We start from the raw sequence: 20,306 nt of genomic DNA, 5'->3' as shown, positions 1-20,306 counted from the left end.
GAAGCACAGGCAGTGTGTAGGTGAGGGAATGGCACAACTGCTGAGATGGAGCACTGGGGTAGAGACAAAGCTTGTTTTATCCCCTGAGCACCAGTAATAACTCACCCATACTCCTGGCACCCTCTTTCCCCCATCCCTTCACACAGCCTTTGAACTTTTTGTGATAGACAAGCACTGATTTTTCAGATGCCCTGCCTGCTCCATCCCTTGGAAAATTCCTGCTTGGACCTCTTCCTTTGGGCATTGCAACTACACAGAAAGCTACATTCTGGGGCAAAAGATGGACAACAATATAAAACTCTCAATGCTGTGCCAGAACCAAAAGTGAAGGGGAAAAAAAAAAAAAAAAGAAAAAAATACTTTATGTTTTCTATGAAAAGATTTAAATCTACCTCCTGTATTTCCAGGATTAGCTGACATAATGGGGTCAGCGTGCTGGTAAAAGTGATTTAGAGAACACCTATTGGCAGCTTTTCTGCTAAAAAAGCAATGTCTTTAATTTGCTTTAGTGGCAATTCCCTTGTACCTAAAGAAGTCTTGAGTGCTTTGTGTATACAGATTAAGATCTGATGGCCAGAGCTAACTTAAAAGTTTCACCTTTATTCTTATACTTCTAATTTGGGGAGCACAAAATGAAATTCTGTTCTGCCACGACAGATACTTCGCTTTGTCCACTGATTTCATTGACACTGGTTTCAACGAGGTTAATTCTTGTTTTCTTCAGCACCATGCTGGAGTGGGTCCTCAAAAAGGGTGGATATACAATTCCCTGAGACTGTGGTCATTTACTGCATGACTCCTGCAAGATCCAGAGGGGGTGAGGGGACCGTAATGGAGACATGTTGGGTCTTTCAGTCTTTGTGGAAATCCTGGGGTTCTCAGGCAGGAAAGCAGCCCCAGCCCACCTGTCCTGTTGTGCAGGAGTGGATCCCGGTGCCACAGGCTGCTTTGCAGGGAGCACACACGTACTCGTGTGTGTGGTCGTGGAGGTGCTCACACTCACAGCTTTTCACCATCTTTGCCAAAGAATTTCAGGACCACACAAGATAGGTTGTTTTCAAGTTTGTTGAAATCCTGCTGAAGTTAAAGATGTGATTCATACAGCTGGTTGTTCTAAGTACAGGGAGTCCTTTGCCTCTCTTTTGAACGTAGAGGAACTGTGTGAGGATGTAGCCAAGGATCAAACCCAGTAGCTCAGACACATCATGTCACTGTCAGTGTTGCTATGAGACATCAGCCATCAGTAGTCAGGAAAAAAAAATTGTTCTCATTTACCAGGGTTAGTTGAACTTCTGAGTTGAACGTCAGGCCCCCTCGCAAGATCTGTCATGATTTGTGGAGTGAAATACAGGCTGAAAAGTTTACAAAGGGAAAATGATCACGTCTCTGTTATTATCACCAGTGCTTAACACTCAGTCTCTTTGGCATGGAGATCTCTCTGTAAGACTGGACCTTATATATTTAATGATCAATACTCTGATTTTTAATGCTTGAAGTTGGGTGAAACTCCTGTTCCTGCAAGACAGTGACATGGTTTATGTTGTGTATTAGAATCACAGTTCAAATTGTGGGTTTTTTGATTACTGTGCTTTTCATGAGACCAAAATACTGGGCATGGGTACTGCTGAAGAGCATAACACTTCAGGAATTATTTCATCAATGATAAAATATTTTATGGTTCATTTAAAAAAAAAAAAAAAAGTTTTAATAGTCTGGGCATCTTTAGTGTATTATAATAACACTGCACTTTATAGCAGACTGTAAAACTCCAGACTACAGTTTTAGGAATTGTGCAATTTTGTTTTATAGTTTAATAATTGTTCAATTGAAAATGAGTATGAGGTTACTAAAAACCAATTTAATGACTTACAAAAATACAGCTTTATGAAAATGCACTACACACTTTTACAGAAAATTGAAATTTCTATGGACAGATTATAGTTTCTATCCTCAGAAAGAATTTTGCAAATTATTGCTACTAAAAGCAGATTTGCATTTGCAGTGTTCCCCTAAGCCACAGTTGTTTCTATGTTTCACATGAGTATCCTCTTACAAGAGTATCACAGAAATACAAAGTGCTAGAATAAACCAGAATCAGAAAATTGGATCACATGAGATAAGCCAAATCAAACTATTCATAGCCCTTGCTATTACTTTATGTGGTTCTTCATCATATTGAAGGTATTCCTAATGTCAGCCAACTTTAGTTCTCAAATACCTAGTCCATCATGTATTTCCCTTTTAAAACAGATAGACTATAGTCTGCAAAAAAACACCTATAAAAAGGACTACAGTATTATAAATTAATTTTAAGGCATAACTACTACCAATAAAAATTCTAGGTCATTGCATAGCGATGGTACATGTTTAATCATATTGTCTTTGGAAGTAGGGCTCAGAATATATTGTGCCTTTATGGGGCCTGACAGAGTGCTTTGTTTAAGACATATTGTTTGCTATTAGCAATTATTAGGTTTTAGTCATGGCTCTGCTCCCATCTGTACTTGCTGCAGTGAAAGAAGCTCTGGTTATGCCAGCAGGCTGGCCCTGTTACCAAGCAAGAGTAGTCACCTGTAGGCAGTACAAACCTGTGCCACCAGGTTTCTAATGGAAAAGAAATCAAGAGTAGAAGCCTTGAAATCTTGATTTTTTTTTTTTTTTTTAAAAGCAGGAATAGCTTTCAAGGAGTCCTTATTATGCATCAAAATCCTATCATACTAGTTATTCCAGAATCTCATAATGAAAAGGTACTCTTGGCCTTAAAAACCCAATTAATTGCTGTTAACTTGGGTGCAGCTATCACCTTATAGCCTCTATTTGTTCAGAAAACCACATAATGTACTTGAGCGATTCAGAAACAATAAATACTTTACTGTTATAAACTGTGTTAATGCACTAGGTTATCCTCCAAAAAAATACATCCACAGAGATTCATGAGGAATACCAAAGTAAAAGACTGGTGCTATATCAGATAATGAATACAGTTGTCAATAAAGAGATTTTTCTTGCTAAGGTATAAAAATAGCTCAGCAGTTGCCAGAATAGATCAAAATTTAACAAATAAAATCTTTATCAGTTCTGCTATTTTTGCGAAGAATTGCTCTTTCCTAGGTAAGCTGAAGGATTTCACAAGACTCCTATAATTGAAACGTACTTTTAAACACTTATATTGAAGTGGTATCGACAATTTTGTTTTGTAGTATGATGGCTTAGGACAACTGACAGTGTGGAGGCTGAATAATTCTTGATAGTGGAGCATTTTAGTCTCAGATTCATGGAGTTTTATGAATTACCTGCCTTCTGTGTCTTGGAGGGAGATGGTACAGAAGGGGTGAGGGTTTAGGGGAGCAGGGCAGCAATTTGTTGCACAACCTCCTCATTCCCTGGAGGGGAGGGCTCACTGACAGAGTGATGAGTTGTGCACAGTCCTGGTGCAGGGTCAAGGGGTTTTCCTTGTCTCTGGTTATGTTCCCTGAAATGGGATTAAATCCTGGAGTAGGGGTATGGGGCTGCCTGCCCCAGAGTCTTTTCCCACTAGTGTTGTTCCCTGAGATTTCTGTGAATCCTTTGGTGTATGAGTGGGCAGAGAAGAGATCTCAGATGGGAACTATATTCGTATTGTGCTATAATTTTCTCATTTACTGTCACTCTTGGCTTTTGAAGTCCCACAGACACTACTGGACACTATCTTAATGATCAGCACGTTATTTCCATGGATGAGCTATCTATTCCCTAGAGCACAGCAAACTTGTGCTCTTTTTTGGGGCAAGTGGTTGATCATACTTTGTCTAATCCTACAGAAAAGTGTTGATTAGAGTTCATGGTATTAATACTCACTGGCATATTTACACCTGAAACATCTGAAACCTCACTTCCAGTTAGCCATTAGTCTTCATTAGAACCTTTCCCTGTCTGTTTTTTTTGGTTGGCTTGTTTGCTTGTTTCGTTGTTTTTCCTTTTTGTGTGGTTTTGGCTTGTTTTCCTTCCTTTTGGTTTGGGTGGTTTTGTCCTTTCTTCTTGCAGATCCATTCTGTAATGTTTGGACACTCAACTGCTTCATGGACTTAATCTGCTGTGAAACTTACTTATGTTATTTTTCTGTATTTCGTCTCATGATTTAATGGCTAAATGCAGATTCAGGGGAAAAAGCTACCAAAAACTTACCAGACTGAGCTGGAAGGATGTTGAGCCCATATGGTTCTGGAGTAGTCTCTGTGCCATCACTGGCTGGGCTGCCCTTAAAGGCACAGTGAGGAAGGGCAGAGGGGGGTTGTGGCTGTACTGGGTGCAGCTGAGATTGGAGTAAGTCTGCATTTTGATTTGGGTAAAATGTCTGAATCAACCCTGCTTCCTTACCCTTGATTAAGGAGGATACAGTGCCTTCCTCTGCCAACAGCAAACCCAAGTACCTGAAGTATGTTTATGCCTATAAAGTCATTTGATTTTAAAGAGGCAATCACACCACCTAATCAAATTCTGCTTTTGTTTATACACTTGCAAAAAGGGAATAACTCCACAGTTGTGTGTATTGGAATGATCCTTAACTGTACATTGTAATTATCCATTACCCCTTATATGTGTGCACACCATTCTTGGATATTTCTGTGTAACCCAGAGACGTAACATTCTTAAAAAATAAACTACTGACTCTTGGTTGCCATGTGGCAGCTATGATCAAGATCATTTCAGGAATAATAAAGAACACTTTTTAGTAATAATGTATTCTGTGTTACCACCAGCAAATGAAATATAGAAAAGCCCGGTGGAAATTAGAATGCAATAATAAGTAATCATTCTAACCCATGCATTGCTGACGAGGCAGCATAGCTGCACAAATAGTACAATGTTGGAGAGCTATAATCTGGAACCTTTTCCATAGCATTCATTAATTTTTCAAGTGATCAAACCAAGTTTATAGGACAGAAAATGAAACACAATCTTTTAACCAAATTGGCTAATCTATACTCTTAATAAAAAAATTAATGATAACAAAACAGCTGAAGAAAAATTTTTGTTCTACTTCTACCCTGTCCATTTTACTTAGAGTCTTCACTGTACATTAGTTATCAAATACTGGGAATAAATCACATCCCTACTTATTATCTCCCTGACTCCTAATCAGCTGTCTTACCTGAATAATAGATCTTTGTTGCCTCAAACCATCTACTCTACAGCATTTTTCAATTTGCTGTTGAGTTCCAGAACATGAGACAGTGTCACCCATTTCAGTTCCTTGCCGTCAAAATCAATAGGAGTTCAAAATGTTTGTTTTAGTCAGTATTTTGGAGGAGAGCCTGACTGTTTCACACCAAATCCTGTTCCAAATCAGTGAACCTGGCCTAATAATCCCACCTCAGGTTAAGCCCTCCTGCATGTTTAGCTCTTTTTATGAGTCACGGGTAAACAGACTGATGTGCGTAACGTAGAATATTTGTCATAGGTTCACTCAGCATGTTTCCTAAAGAATTACAGGCTTATCCTCCCTCATGTCTTTCTTAAAACAGAATTAGGTATTGAGGCAGTAATTTATTAAATACTGCATTACATGGTGTTACAGTTTTCCAGATTGACATTTTCAGAAGCCTCAAGAAACCTCTGATTCAAGGCAAGTTACACATTTCCACATGACCCTAAACATTTGGATGTTCTGCATTTATCCTCCAGTTTGAAGTGCGTGCATTTGAATTTGTTATGTGCATGGCAGGTAAGACATGTAATAGGCAGGCTCTAAAAAGCTGCATGCAGCCCTAAGCACCTAATTTGTGCAGAGAGTTGGATAAATGGGTATAAATCCGGTGTGAACAGACTAAAGCAAAGCGGTTACAAGAATCTGTGAAAACCCGTTCCTAAACTTGTGCCTGCACAAATGTGAAAAAAGAGGTTTTGATCAGAACTGGTCTGGTGAACAGTGTCCAGTGTGGTTTTTACAAGGGCTTACCTTCTGTAGGAAAAGGAGTGCATTAAGAATTGCGTGTATCTTGAGTGGTCTGTAATGATTTCTGTGTTGGAGTTCCATTCTGCACACCTCAGGCACATATGCACTGCAATTGTCTGGGTCTCAGGGCAGACTTCAGATTTCAGAATCCAAATGCAAATTCAGCAGAAAATAATTATCTCTTTTTTTCATAGTGGTTTTGAACGCTGAGAAATTCTCGTAACTACAAGCAGAATCCTGCTCTCATCAAGAGTTCACCCAGCCCCTGTTAATTTTGATTAAGATTTCCTGATTATTCCTAAGGACTCAGTGATGGGGATATACAGAGAGGAAATTCAGATTGTTGTAGGCACAACTAAACAGGTTTAGATAAAAAACACAGTCTATTCCCAGAGAACAGCTTAATGAGAATACTTAGGGATAATTAATTAGGCAGAGGCTTTTCACCTTCAGGCTGGTGGCTGGTGTTATATTTAGTATCCGTGCAGCTCTTTGGTAAGTGCCCTCAGTAAGAGATCTCTGGGGGATGAACTGGGTCCATGTCACAGGGACAGCCCCTAAAATACCAGTTGTGCTGGCTTCTGTCCCTGCAGCAGGGGACTGGACTCTGGTGTTCCACGGGCATTTAAAGAGAGCAACTGGCAAAGCTTCAGCTCCACATAATCTCCAGACCAGCGAGACACATCTGCTCATACGTGCTCTGCAAGCCCTCGTTCATCATCTGCTGCCCTTTGTTCTGTGCAGAGCCTGCTGGGGTGCAGTTCCATTCAGCTGTGCACAGCATCTCAGCAGTGGGATGTCTCGGGCAGTCACTGAATGGGAGCGGCACAGTGATAGCCCAGATCCCTTCTAAGGATGCTGCTCTCAAACACTAGAGAGGCTTAGCCTGTGTTGGCCACTGAACAAGGCATCTCTTAAGCCCATTTAATTCACTTCTGACTGAATAGAGCAGTGTCAGCACTGGTGTCCAGATACAATAGCATATGTTAATGTACAGTAGGGACCGTCTGCCTCACACCCATCCCTCATTTCTGGCACTGCTGTCATCCATGTGACTTTCCACCTTCTGATCTGTGGGCAGGAGTAAGACGAGAAGCCAAATTGCAGCTATGGTTGGCACACACAGAGCTGTATTTTTTATTTTTTTTTTAATGCTTCCTCTCTAGATACTTGATGGCAATGTATTGACACTGAAACTTGCTAGGAAGACAATGCTAATGCTAGTGAAGGATTAGATGCATCTGAGTAGGTAGATCACAAACAGACACCCCTCACTTTGTCTGTTTTCTATTTGCTTCAGAACTACTAATAAAACCATTATGCACTCAGGGAAATATTAGCTGCCAACCATCATCAATCAAGATTCTCTTCAGATAGCTCTCATAAGATGTTTTTCTAGGTGAAACGTTACATTCTCTCTCTTGAGTTCCACCAAAGGATATTAAAATTTGGTAGTACAGGGCACCTTCAAGATTTTTCTTGTAGGGTTTGCAGTAGATTTAGAAAAATCTGAGGCTAGAGTAGGAGTATCCCTTTTTAACACAGCAGCTCATCTCACAGAAGGGGAAGGGCATAAGAAAACCTGCCTGCTTTCTGATGTTATAAACCTATACCCCATTAATTCCTCAGTCTCTGATGAAGTGCACTGCCTGAGGTGCAAATTAGTGCCACTTTTGTACATTGAACCTGTCCTCTTGAGAGAAGAAGTGCTTCAGAACCACCTCCTCATTTCAAAACCTCTACAGAATAGTTGTCAGTATTGACCGCAGCTAGATTAAACAGGCTACCTTGGAATTTAAGTCTGTATGTCCCATTAATAATCCCCTGAACTACCCAGTCTACCACAATATAATTCTTCCAAAAGTAGGCAAACTAGTCACAGCTAAGCTTCTAAAGCTACTTCCAGTTTCGTATGGAAACATTTCAGAATAAACCCAAAGTGATGTTGATCTGCATTACTGACATTATTAGCATTCATCTGTTTTTATTTTCGGGCTTATTAAATGTAAACATAAACTTGAGCCTTCTGTCCTTCTGTGAAGATCTTGTGGGATGAAACAAAGAAGGATTATATCCTGTGAATACAATTTTGCGTAATCTGGTAATTATTTTCATAATCCGGTCATTATAGGCACAGTTTTCTTCTAGTAGGGTTATAATTGTTAAACATCTAACATTCACGGTAGTTTTTTGTGTCTAAGAAGTTGTTTCAGTGGTGGGGAAAAAAATCCTCCATACTTGTTAATTCTGAAATTTCAGGCCACATATGCAGATGATATGAGGAAGTTGCTTTTGATTTCCAGTTGGTACTGCCTGGCAAGTGGAGAAATTCCTGTTGGTGTGGTGGGATCAGGGCAGTTAAAATAAGGCACCTTTCAGATAATGTCATGATTCTGCAGAGATCTCTTAGACGAGTTTCTGTGCTTTCTTGAGTAGCTTCATTAATTATAGTGTGGCTGTTTGTGAGAGCATCATTCATGTGTAAATCAGGGATATGAGGAAGGCCACTCTAACACCATCCATTAAAGCATGGTCCACTGTAGGATAGCCCATTAAAGAGAATTACTGTCAGGGTTTCACTGATAGTATTTCTCAGAAGGGGTGATTTTTCTTTCCTTCACTCACTTGAGCAGGGGGAGAATGAAAGTTGGATGCTACATCAAAGTCTCTCACAAGTATTGAATTTTAAGATCCGTTTTGCAGGGGCCTTTTAATAACATTTAGGAAGCTGACAGGACAAACCAAGGTCTAGCTTAGCAGATGGAGATCTGTAGATGAGACCAACTGGATTTTTTTTTTCAGTCATGACTTAAATCTATTGAAAAATATGCTTGTCTTAGAAAATAAAATGCCAGTAATCCAAACTGTATGATACTAATTTACTTTTTTTTAGAAACTAAGATGCCACTAGAAATTATTAAACAGGAATGCTAGTAGTGAATTTGATCACCTTTCTGCAGACTTCTAAAGGCTTTTATTCTAATGAAAATAAAAATAGGTTGTCATAGACGTTGCTAGCAGCTATGCTTAGAGTTGAAGTTGTCTTAGATTTTGTATTAAAAAAGGTACAAAACATTAATTATTAGGGTGAAAATTTTCACGTTATGTGTGTGGTTCTAGCTGAATTCTTGAGGAATAGCTGCCTATCAAAGCCACAATACACCATAACATGGGGTGTTCTTTCTAAGTACTCACATTGCTAGATTTGATTCCACTATCAATTTTTTTTCTGTATTTTTATTCTAAATGGCACTGACAGTGCTAGAAAGGAACTGAGACAAGTACTGCAGCAACTTCACTATGATTGCAGCCCTGCCAGTTCTGAGGATACGTCTCTGCACCTGCAAAATTCAGCTACAAGATTAGAGAGGGGGGTGAATGCTTTACTTTTTTATCTCGGTGGCGCTTCTGGAGAGCAGATTGCGCCAAAAATGCAAAATTCACTAATTAATCCAAATCACAGCTGTTCGAGAGTGGATTATTTCAAAAGAAAAGCACTGCCCTCTGCATCATGCCATGATTTAGTGGGACTTGGGTACACCACCACATAACTGTGGAAATTAGTATGTTGGGCTTGAAATGTGCAAACTGAACAGAGGCAGGAAGGGCATGGCTGTGGGGTGGGTGCTAAGGTAGCTGGTTTCTTTTACCTTTCTGTGTAAGGTTATTTCATTGTTAATTTACTGTAGCCTTTGCTTTTGCCTCTCTGTAATTGCAGGAGGAGTCACTTCTTACCTGAAGTGCTTTCACCCTTTTAAGGCTTTCTGTGTTTTTTTTCCTCTGTTTAACCATGCCTGTACTCACAGTGCATGCGTGCATACACGTACTGTTATTAGAAAGTCCTGAACCTTTTTAGGCACCTAACAAAAAGCAGATGTTCCTGGTCATTTCTTTGCCTTCCCTTTTAAAATGGATGAGTGAGAGCAGCGCTCAGAGAACCGGCAGTAATACCGATGGCTCAAGGTTGGCATGGCACGACGGAAGGCTTCCTGTCGTGCTGGGGGCTCAGGGCCCTGTGCAGACTGGTGTTCAAGCAAGCTTGCCTGATCTTCCCTTCCAGCTGCAGAACCACAGAGCAGCAGCCCTGGCCCTGCTGCCGGAGCACAGCGTCTGACCTTGTTTGCTCCATCCCTTCCACCTCCCAGGGCTCCGAACCGGGAGTCTCAGGAGGGCGAGCCATGTGCCGAGCATCCTCGCCGAGCTGCGCTCCTGCAGCTCTGCTTTGGCTCCCTTTGCAGGCTCCTGGCTGCACACTGTCCTGGTGTGTGACTGCAGGGGAGGATGCTCTCCAGCCAGGAGCGGACACAGGGAATTCTGCCTGCCCTGGAGGTGTTGCTGCCCTGGAGAAGCCCCGCAGCCCGGCGGGTGCGGTGTCTCTTCCCAGGGCTGATTTCGCAGGGCAGGCCGGTGCTGTTGTGGCTCAGCTGCCGTGGTCCCGCAGTAGCCGTGGCTGGCAGCTGCTCAGGGCCGTTCCCACCACGCTCCAGTGCATCCCAGCCCAGCCTGATCCAGGAGGCAGCAGCTTCACCTGCCGCCAAGCTGAGCAGCTCTGTCGGTGTGTTCGGACACGGGAGGCCACACGCTCCAGCCTGGAGAGGTGTTGTGGGATCTCTAGTGCTTCAATTACTTACCTTTCCTCAAAATTAAAAGCTGAGTATGTCTTTTAGCTGGGACTGCAATGGCTTTGTGTTCCTGCTGTTTTTCTTCGGGTGCAGCAGCCAGGTGCTACCTGTACCTGCTGTCCGTGGCTCTGGGTTGATCTCTGTGGTGAATCACTTGGGAAATGCATTTTACTAATAAAATCCGAAACAACTCAGCCTTGGATTACATGGATGTTTAGTTTTATAACTAGAGAAAAAACCCAACGACCTGGGCGGCCCAAGATGTGGAGATATTAACCTAATAAAACTTATTCAGTCTCTGCTTTTTAGTATTCTGTTTTCTCCTCTGCCCTTCTTAATGCAAAAATATTTGCTTGCGGCAAATCCATAAAAAGACCGTATTAGGAGAATTGCATAATGTCCCCTAAAAATAGGAAGGAAGAATCTGGGACTATAGAAATTCATTTTACTCAGCTAAATGAATGACTGAACACGAAAACAAAATTGTTAGCAAGTTACTGTACTGCCATGAAAGGTAAGTCAGCTCCGTTGTCTTGGCTGGGTGTCATATTTTGTGCTGTGCTCACTGGGAAACTAATTGCTTGAAATAAATATTTGAAGATCTCTATGTCTGGTCCTTGTAAGCCATTTGATCGATTTGGTGTTTCTGATAGGATCTGTTTTTTATAAAACCTTTAAGATTGCTCTTAGGCAGTTTTTGTGCCATGTTATCCCAGCCATATAAGTGCAGTGAGAGATGGAGCTTAATGAGGTCTCATGTTTATTAACATAAGGACCTGGGAATGGTCCGGCAATAATTAATATCATATAGGTCATCTCTCCTTCCTTCCACACTCTTTTCCGCTCCTTTTGGGAGGATTGCTTCCAGTTCTTACCCCTTCAATCAAATTTTCTAACAATTTGCTAATCGAAGAAGTTGAAGGGAGGTTTTCTTCCATCCATATCAGACTATCAACTTTCTGCCCATTTCTTAGATTTCTGAAGTGGTGACTGCTGCTGTGTGTGTTTCCATCTGCATCTGTAAGTAGCCTCAAGTGTCTGCAATGTCTGTGAGACTGGAGCTGATTGGATTCTGGGAAGGAGATGCTGTTCCCAGCCCACCTGGTCCGGTCCAGAAGGACTGGGAGGTGCTCCTTCCTTGGTGACTGCAGAACTGGAAAGCTGGCACAAGGACCTACCTTTGTTCCAGCCCCTCTTCCTGAGGATTCCTATAGATCTCGTCTTTCCTGGCCAGAAAACAAAATTCCCTGCTTTAAGGTTGCTCTCTGTGTCTTGTTTCTCATGTTTAAGTCCTCAAATCCAGCAAGAATTTAATAATGTTGAGGGGTAAGGGGACTGCTGTTTAAAAACCCCTCAGTGTGTGTTTTCCCAGTACATATCTGGGCACAAGGGAATGCTTGGTTCACTTTATTTAATGTCTCTCAGCTGAAATTCTTGTGATTTGCTTCCTTGTGTGCTGGGTGTTATCTGTGTAGCTCTGGAGCACAGTGCCAGTAATGCCTTCATGCTACTTGTTTCTAGAAGATACTTTCTTCTCTCCACAAAGTGTCATGATAGAACTGTAGTGCTTTTATGCAGAATGACAACTGATAATTTCATGCCCCGAGCTTGTATCTTGAGGGTTGGTTCAGCAGAGAGGGGAAAAAATAAACAACAACAAACAAAGCAGAAAAAAGATCTGGCTGCTTTGTTATAGGACAGTGCAGAGCTGATTGTTTTTAGAGCTTAAATAGCTCTGCACTCTGGCTGGATGGTACAGGTTTCAGAATTACCCCTTGCTGAACTGGATCCTTGTTTCAGGGGCCTGTGTCTCTGATCCACACTTTTCTTATCTTCCCTGTTGAAAGTAATTATACTCCAGTGTGGCATAGTACTCCTGTGCTAATAAGAAAACATCATTGTCAGTTGTGATAGATGCACCATCCACTTAGTGAGCACAGAAGAGTTAAACTGATTGCATTTTTACAGTCTGTGTATTTCTCTGCTTAATATTTGTGTCCTGCTGTTGGGGAAAGCAGGTTAGTTGCATAGTAAATCTCTCTAATCAACACAGGAGAAGAACAAAAAGAACAAACACCTTCATTTGTTACAGCTACTTTAGAAGTGTGGTCATTTGAAGGATGCTTTCTGGGAGACTTGTCCCTCTTCTTCAGAAAGGCTTGTTAATATGGACATAACTAACCAGGATCTCAGGAGAGGACAAGGGCTCTCTCTCATTAAAATCAGCTGTATAAACAGCCTACCTAGCTGATATCTGTCCTAATGATGCTTCTGTTGCCTCTCCCTGTCCAAGCAATACACTCCATAAAGCTCATAAAGCCCAAAGTGTGCAGCTGAAGCAAGGGGTTGGGTTCTGAATTTGGGTGCTCACTCCGTGCCTGTTTGCATTCAGAACCAGTGCATTCAGCTCCCTTTGCACCCTTCTCCTTCCCTCCCTCACAGTGAAGCTCACCTGCATTTGGAGACAGCCCCAGTCAGAATTTTTCCTTGCTCTGAGTAACAGAAATTGATGCTGTAGTGAGCATATGAAAATACTGCTTGGTGACAAGCCAAAAGTTGTGCACTGACTCCTGGTGAGACACTGCTGCAGTGTTTAATGCATTTATTAACCATGCAGCGCTGTGATTTGCAAAAGCTGGATGCATGATTGCAAGATTGCATTTCTGGGCATAAATTCAGGGCTGTAGTGTCTGCAGAGGATGGATCCACAGGGATTTAGGGGACGGAAAGCAGGAAGTTATTTTAGGAGGATCTTATGATAATTATTAGGTGCAGGGCAAGAGAAGACTAATTAGGGGCATACAGTTTAACTCACCTAGGATGCATTGGGATCAGAAAACATAGACATCCACAGAGTCTTCTGAAGGAGAAACATCTCTATAAGCAATATTCCTTTCTCTTTTCAGAAAACCACTCGCTCATCCGCTGGTCCTGACTTAACTCTCTTTCTAGGAAAGAAAGTAGTAAAATTTTACTTCTCATAAAGAGATTGTTGTTTGGTTGGTTGTTTTTTTTTTTTTTCTGTAAATGCTGTTGGTTTCTCCACCAGCCCCTGATCAAGTCCAGTATTTTAGTTCTATTATTGAAAGCTAAGGGTTTTGAGACCAGAACAAGGCTTGTATGTGACTAACAGACACAGGAGGTGCCTAAATACAGTTATCTCTAAATATCATCTATTGCTTGTGCTGCTACAGTGACAAGATTCTCTGGGAAAGGAGGTATTCACTTTTAGAAAACACAAAAGCTTAAGTGAGGTCAAGCCTGTTGGCTGTGTGGACGCAGCTTCGTTAATGAATTACATTTCCCTGTGAAGCTGGAGTAAGTGTCAGCCCATCTTATGTAACTTTGTTTTACAGAGATATGTCACTGTCATTAAGTCATTAGCAAATGCTATCTTTCCTCGGTAGAAAAGAGCTCATACGTCTTTGTTAGCCACTTAATTTAAGTAGATTTTTCTTCACTGCTTTTTAAAATTATTTTTTTAATCAGCCCAGCCCTGCTTGGGGTTTGGTGGGTTTTTTGGTTTTGTTTGTTTGTTTGTTTGTGGTTTTTGTTGGGGTTTTGTCGGTTTTGTTTGGTTTTGAGTGTTTGTTTGTTTGTTGTTGTTATTATTATTTTTATTTAATGGTGGATTCCCCATAGATCTTTTTGTCACCAGATAAAAGGCTTTATATTAAAATTTTAAAAGAATACAAATTTGAATACAGACAATTTAGCCATTTGTGTGTGCTCTTTTACTCCTCTGGAGTCAGGTACTTCTAGAACATTTGAAAACACCTTCTTGCCTGCTTGGTAGGCGAGCCAGATACCTGAGATAGGATTGGCAGTGAATCTTTGGCATCTTGCATAATGAACAGCTCTCAGTTCCCAAATTAACTGATGGTGCAGTTATTCCAGAATTGTCTGCAGCTGTACGTGATGGACACTCATTTCTCTTGTTTAAATTTTTAGGATAATGGAAGATACTAGAAAGTAAACATCTGAGAGCAGAGGGTATCCTGTTTCATTCAAATGCATGTCTCCCAGTCTGGGTCTATTTCCACCAGGATTATCAAAAGAACCTTCAAACCCTGATATATATATATATATATTTTTTTTTTTTTTTTTTTTTTTTAAATCTCTGATAACATGTTCACTCACTGTAGCACAAACAAAGAGTTCTGCTAGGTATAGAGCTGTTTCTGCCCAAAACAGGGCAGGAAGAATTTTCCCCTTCAGTTTTAAGTAAAGGGCATTCACTAAAGCTCTCTCTTCAACATGTAGGTTTGGGGTTTGTATCCCATTATTTGTGATTTAGTGATGTGCTGTTGTATTCCGGTAGTGCAGCCTATGCCAGTGTTTCCATCATAACCCATTCTCACAGGTTTATAACTCAACACTAAAAACCTACTCTTCCAATTTGAAACTTGGCATATAATGTCTCATCTCATCCTCAAAATGACAGTTTTTGCTTTCCCTTTGCCTTCCTCCCAATAAAAGGTTTCAGTTTTGTTGTATTTTTAAATAGAAGATACTGTCCTTTCTGTTTTGATAAGGGAAAAGCCTGCCTGATTATTAAAATTGCTTTTCAGCGCTAAGAGAGGAGGACATTATAATAGGGGATGCATGTGAATAAGTGTTGTTGATGTTAGAATGTCTACAATAAGTATATGGATGCAGAGAAGTATCGCCTTCCGAATGAAAACCAGAGAACGTTTATAAAAATGATTGAAAAGGGGTTTTTTAATGGTGATTTTTTTCCTAGCTGTGAATTTTACCCTTAAAATAGTGTTCTCAAAGGTAAGTATGTTTGAGCTGCTGCACTCCATTGTTTTCAGGCTGAATGAAGTAAAGGAAGACTTTACTGCATAGAGGCAAAATAATGACATTTTCTCTTCACTCATTTGATAAACACAGTACAAAAGGCATAAAAATCCTGACTTTGGTGTTGAGACCAACTAGCAGGTGTAGACCTGTAGTTAGCACAGTGCTGTGAATCCACAGCAGGTGTAAGCAGCAAAACACAGTGTTTCAAATTAAGCAAACACTTGTGGGAATAGGAAAGTTGGCAACAGGTGACAGGCTAAGAAATACGAGGCTTGTACAGTACAGCCTACACTGTCAGGATCTGAACCTCTGATCCAGAGGCTTTGTCTAAAGCCTCACATTCCAGTTCAAGGTAGTAGGGGTGTTACGGACATAAAAAAATCGAGATTTAAATTAGTTTTTCCTTCTTTACCTGTCTCCTTGGAGCCAGCCATTCAGGAGTTGAAAGCTACCTAGTTGCCTTTGAAAGAAGTTTCCCATCCACTACAAACACAGCAGGAAGGCTTCACTGTGATGCTTTTTTTTTGCTCCAGATTTACTTCTAGGCATTTCTTTTTCCATTCAGACAGTTAAATTTATGCTTACCATGACAACTTTAATGGTACTAATTAGTAGAAAGGGTATGTAAGAAGGAAATTTTGGGGGCGTTTATTAATAAGCTGAGTTATTGTTTTGTCATATATATGAAAACTATCAACATGTATTCAGTGTGTATTCTTACTACAGCTTTCTATTAAATCCCATCTATTTCACTTTTTCAGCTGTCTGTAAAGTGTTCATGTATCATCAAAAGCAGACAATGTGTTTCCTAATAAGAAGTTCAGTTCCTTCATTTGAATTCTAAAATCGGTAATTAGGTCAAAGACTGTTGTGTGTCCGTTGACAGAAACAGTGGCTCTCAGATGTGAAATAAAATAGCTGAGGGTATAAAAATTTTTGAGGGTATAAAATCAGACTGCTCAGCACTTGCTCACATCAGCTTTAGTCCAGGCCATCACTGCCTAAACCAGTGAGATTCTGCAGTGTAAAACACAGCGCTCTGAGATTCAGTTCTTTGGGTTTTGCAGGAAACAAGTTGCGGGTCCAGCAGAACTCCCAGGTGGAAGCCCCAGGTGTGCCCAGTGCAGTCTGTAGTTTTGTAAACCCGAGTCTTCTCTTATGAGGACTGATTTACTTTAGCACAGTTCCCTCCTATAAAAGGGTGCTTGGTGTCGTTCTGGAATGTACAAAGAACTGATAGTGAGAATCACTGAAGTGCTCAAGTCAGCCACAGCACTCTTTATTGAGAGCACCCTCCACACCGTGGGGATTAGTAGAATCCATTCTGCTCTTGTAGAAAAGCAGAAAACACCCAGCCCAGACTTGTTCACTTAAGGAATGGAGATACTAAGCACCTCCTGCTGCTGGACAGAGTGCAGGCTGCTGCTTCCATTTTGGTTGATGTCACGTGAAGTGCTTTTTGCTTGAGTCAGTGTTCTTTTTCCAGCTTTGTAGAAGAGATTCTCTGACAGCCATGAAATATATTAAAATAGTATTTATATTTTTATCACAATACTTGGGAAAATTGCAAGAATCATTAAGGATAAAATACTCCTGTGTTGTGTATTTTCCTAAAACTGGGGTAAATAATAGATTATTTGTTAATGTGCAGTGGTATTGCGGTAATTATTAACTGTCATATTTCATTTCTTCTCGTGAACATCCAGCACCATTTTTAAGGGGCCATAGAAGATAACATGTTCTCTGCAGCTGATGGCACTCATCATTGTAATTACTAAGTACCCTTAGTTGGCTGTTTGAAATTTTGCTGTAAATTCAAATGAGAATGTGAATGTTATTGGAAAACATGCGTTACATTTGGAGTTTATTTGGTAATCATGTGCAAATCGCTGTCAAAATTACAGGATTACAACACCGATGCAAATTTATCTAAGTGCTTTGTGCTGCTGGAAGTATAAATTGTGCAGGGAATAAAATTTGTATTTGTTCGTAGGCACAGAAGAAGCGAAAATCCAATGAATCTGTAGATTCAGAGCTCTGTCTTAATGAGGTGAGTGTGGATATCGGATATTTCACAGCACAGGTGCTTCCCCATAAGACAAGGCTTTTCTAAGTCGGTCAAGATTATCATGGGATACCTCACATTTGTCTTACCAGTTTTGTTATGTTTGGATATCACAATGCATTAAAGAATGAGCTCACTTAGAAGTTCAGAGCTGGGCTCAAGGTGTCCTCTGCTGATTTTATATTTCAGTCCCTGTATGGTACATGTTTAGGCAGATCTCATAGTAAACACCATTGCACCTAGCAAGGATACCAATTTAATAATATGTCCCCATGGATTAAAATTTATTTATTGTTATCCAGAAATAACTTGTCAAACAAACTTGTTGTGTTGGCTGTCCAAAAGGTGCAGTTTCTCTGGGGGTCGTGCTTCTGCTGTTATAAAATAAACTGGCATAAGAAACGCAGATCCCTAGAAAAAAGCACCATACTTTTACACAGATGAGCATTTCTAGAGTAAGAATTTTTTATTACTTTTCTCTTTTTTGAAGTGCGCAGTGCTGGTGTTAACTAATTTGAAAATATTGTCATTGTGATGTCTGTTTTAATGTCCTTTTAATCATTCTGTTGATGAGATTGGATGTATAGGTATCAGTGGAGGGCGGGGCATGGACGAACAAAAGCTGAATTTCACAATGTGTGCTTAAATGCTTTGCAATGCAAACGTTGTGGTGGTGACCAAGGAAGGTGTTGTGTCTTGCAGAACGCTCTCGGGAAGGACAACACAGCGGGAGTCTCCACCAGTCACATATCCACGGAGAATTCCCTGGCTCTTCCTGCCAGCTTCTATCTAAGCACACAGCTCACCCTGATGGCACTTGCACTCTCACTCTCTCTGTCCCTGAGCTCATCAGTCGTCTTGTAGCCGCATTACAAAAGGACGTGTTAAAAAAAAAAAAAAAAAATCTAGAAAAAAAAAAAAAATCTGTTTGCTGTCCTCTGTTGTTTATCTGGAATTCCAGGTCTGGGAGCTAAGCTGAGGCACTCCTGCTAGAACAGTCTCAGTCAGCTGGAATTTTATTTTTTTTCCTCTCTCTCTAAAAAAAAAGCTTCTTGTGATATTTAGAGGCTTTGTGAAATACTTGGTGCAGTGCTACATTCCAAACCCAAAAGGCTTTTGGGCATGCAGTGTTTTAAAGAGACAGTGTGTAAATTTGCCTGTAAAGCAACCTGGTGGGATTATTTTAATAATCATTACTTTAATTCTGGCTTTTACCTGAGAAAGAAGATGACGGTTTTCTTAAAATCTTGTTTATCTCATTGAATGGTTTCGGTTTTCAAACTGATTGAACTTCAGACTATCAAGGATGCCAGGCTTTTGTCTGATGGTGAATGTTCTCCCAGAGTGGACTTTATGAAACTTCTTCATTTGATAAATCGCTACTGATGTTAAACTCTTTCAGTGTGTTAGCATTTTCCTCTTTAAATGTTTACGTACTGTAAGTGATTCTGCGTTCCCTGCTGAGAAGCCATTATAATTCACATACAGGTATAATGTATGTCTTTCAGTTAAATTCTCATAGAGTGTGGCGTAGAACCTTCTAACAGTACACTTATCTTTTAATTATAATCATCTAGCCTTAACAAGAGTGAAGATTCTTTACATTAGCAAGATGCAGCCATTGTGAAAGCTTGATAAAGATACATTTCTTTATGAGGAACAAATTTTGCTACAGGGTTTCAGCTGTGCAGTCTGTGGTCTTCTATGCTTCCATTGTGATAATATAGTCCAGTTATTAGAATCTTTGTTTAATAAAAAAATGACATACAATTTATTTGCTCTGCTAAAACATCAGTATCTGTTTATACATACCTGATAATGTCAGATCAAAAAGCTACAGGAACTTCATGCCTTATATATCCTATCAAAACATTGTAGAGGGACAAGAGGCAGTAGGATATAATTTAAACTGTGTTTTATTTCTTAGAACTGCTAAAATCAACACAAAAAGGATGGTTGATCCATTTGCAAGGCAGCATCATGCACATGTACCCATGTGGGTAGGCTTTTCTCACCCTGGTAGCTCCTACCGCAGACCTTGGCATTGTTGACATGATGAACTGTTTGCAAGACCAGCTCCATAAATTAATTTAATGGTTTGGATGGCAGTGTTACCAGTATACATTAGGTAATCGCTTGGTTCTCGCTCAGTGACGTTGGCAGCCTGCGCTGGCTCGTGATGGTTTCCTGCAGTATCTGGAAGGAATTCTTTAAAGCTTTAAATGTCATCAGATAGGCAGCATTTCTCCTAAGGGCTGTCTTTTTACCTTACTGTGATGGCTTGTTGACTGTTACAAGCAGTTATGTCTAAGTGATCAACAGTAATCAGTTTTTGTTCCTTTTGGAGGTAGAAGATAACTTCTGCAAGCAAGGAGTTCATCATGTTGAATGTACAGGTTTACTCTGAGACTTACACAATTGTGCCCTGTCCTGCTCTGAAATGTCCAGATCAGTTATTTGCAATACAGCTATAAAGTACAAACTACTATTTTGTAAACTGCACTGAGGTTTGAGTGTGCAAAATAACACATCTTGCTAAGCGATTATTAAACCTATTGACAAGTTCATCCTTTGAGATTTTTCTTGGCTAATAATAAACACTTTCATAAATTTGGAAATTCATTTATGTACTCTTGATTGTGGTCACATAGGTTTCAAAGCTATTTGTATGTGATAGAATTCTACAGTACTCTGTGCCACCGAACATAACAAATTAGACAATATTACTTTTTAACTCTATGTTGATAAGAAACTGCAAATTACTTTCAAAGGCAGCAGAGCTGCTTTCGGAGGAGAGATATATAGACCATCATTACCAGCAAAGCCCATGTGGTTCCTGTTGCTCTTCTTGTAGAAGATAATCAAGTTATTGAAAACT

General features: G+C 40.2%; 1 protein-coding gene across 2 annotated transcripts in view; it reads left to right on the top strand.

Moving 5' to 3' along the window:
- The window catches only part of GFRA1 (GDNF family receptor alpha 1), a 132,736-nt gene extending 112,686 nt beyond the window's left edge, over positions 1-20,050 (top strand). For both annotated transcript variants that reach the window (XM_040071871.2, XM_040071869.1), the window contains exons 8-9: positions 17,357-17,413; positions 18,131-20,050. In XM_040071871.2, coding sequence (XP_039927805.1) covers positions 17,357-17,413; positions 18,131-18,292 — 219 coding nt within the window. In that variant the 3' untranslated portion in view covers positions 18,293-20,050. The remainder of the gene's footprint in view (positions 1-17,356; positions 17,414-18,130) is intronic.
- Positions 20,051-20,306: the final 256 nt, after the last annotated feature.

Source organism: Hirundo rustica, chromosome 8, assembly GCF_015227805.2.
Source record: "Hirundo rustica isolate bHirRus1 chromosome 8, bHirRus1.pri.v3, whole genome shotgun sequence".
NCBI lineage: Eukaryota > Metazoa > Chordata > Aves > Passeriformes > Hirundinidae > Hirundo > Hirundo rustica.
Note: the sequence above shows the minus strand (reverse complement) of the source record. Positions and strands in the feature narration are given on the sequence as shown.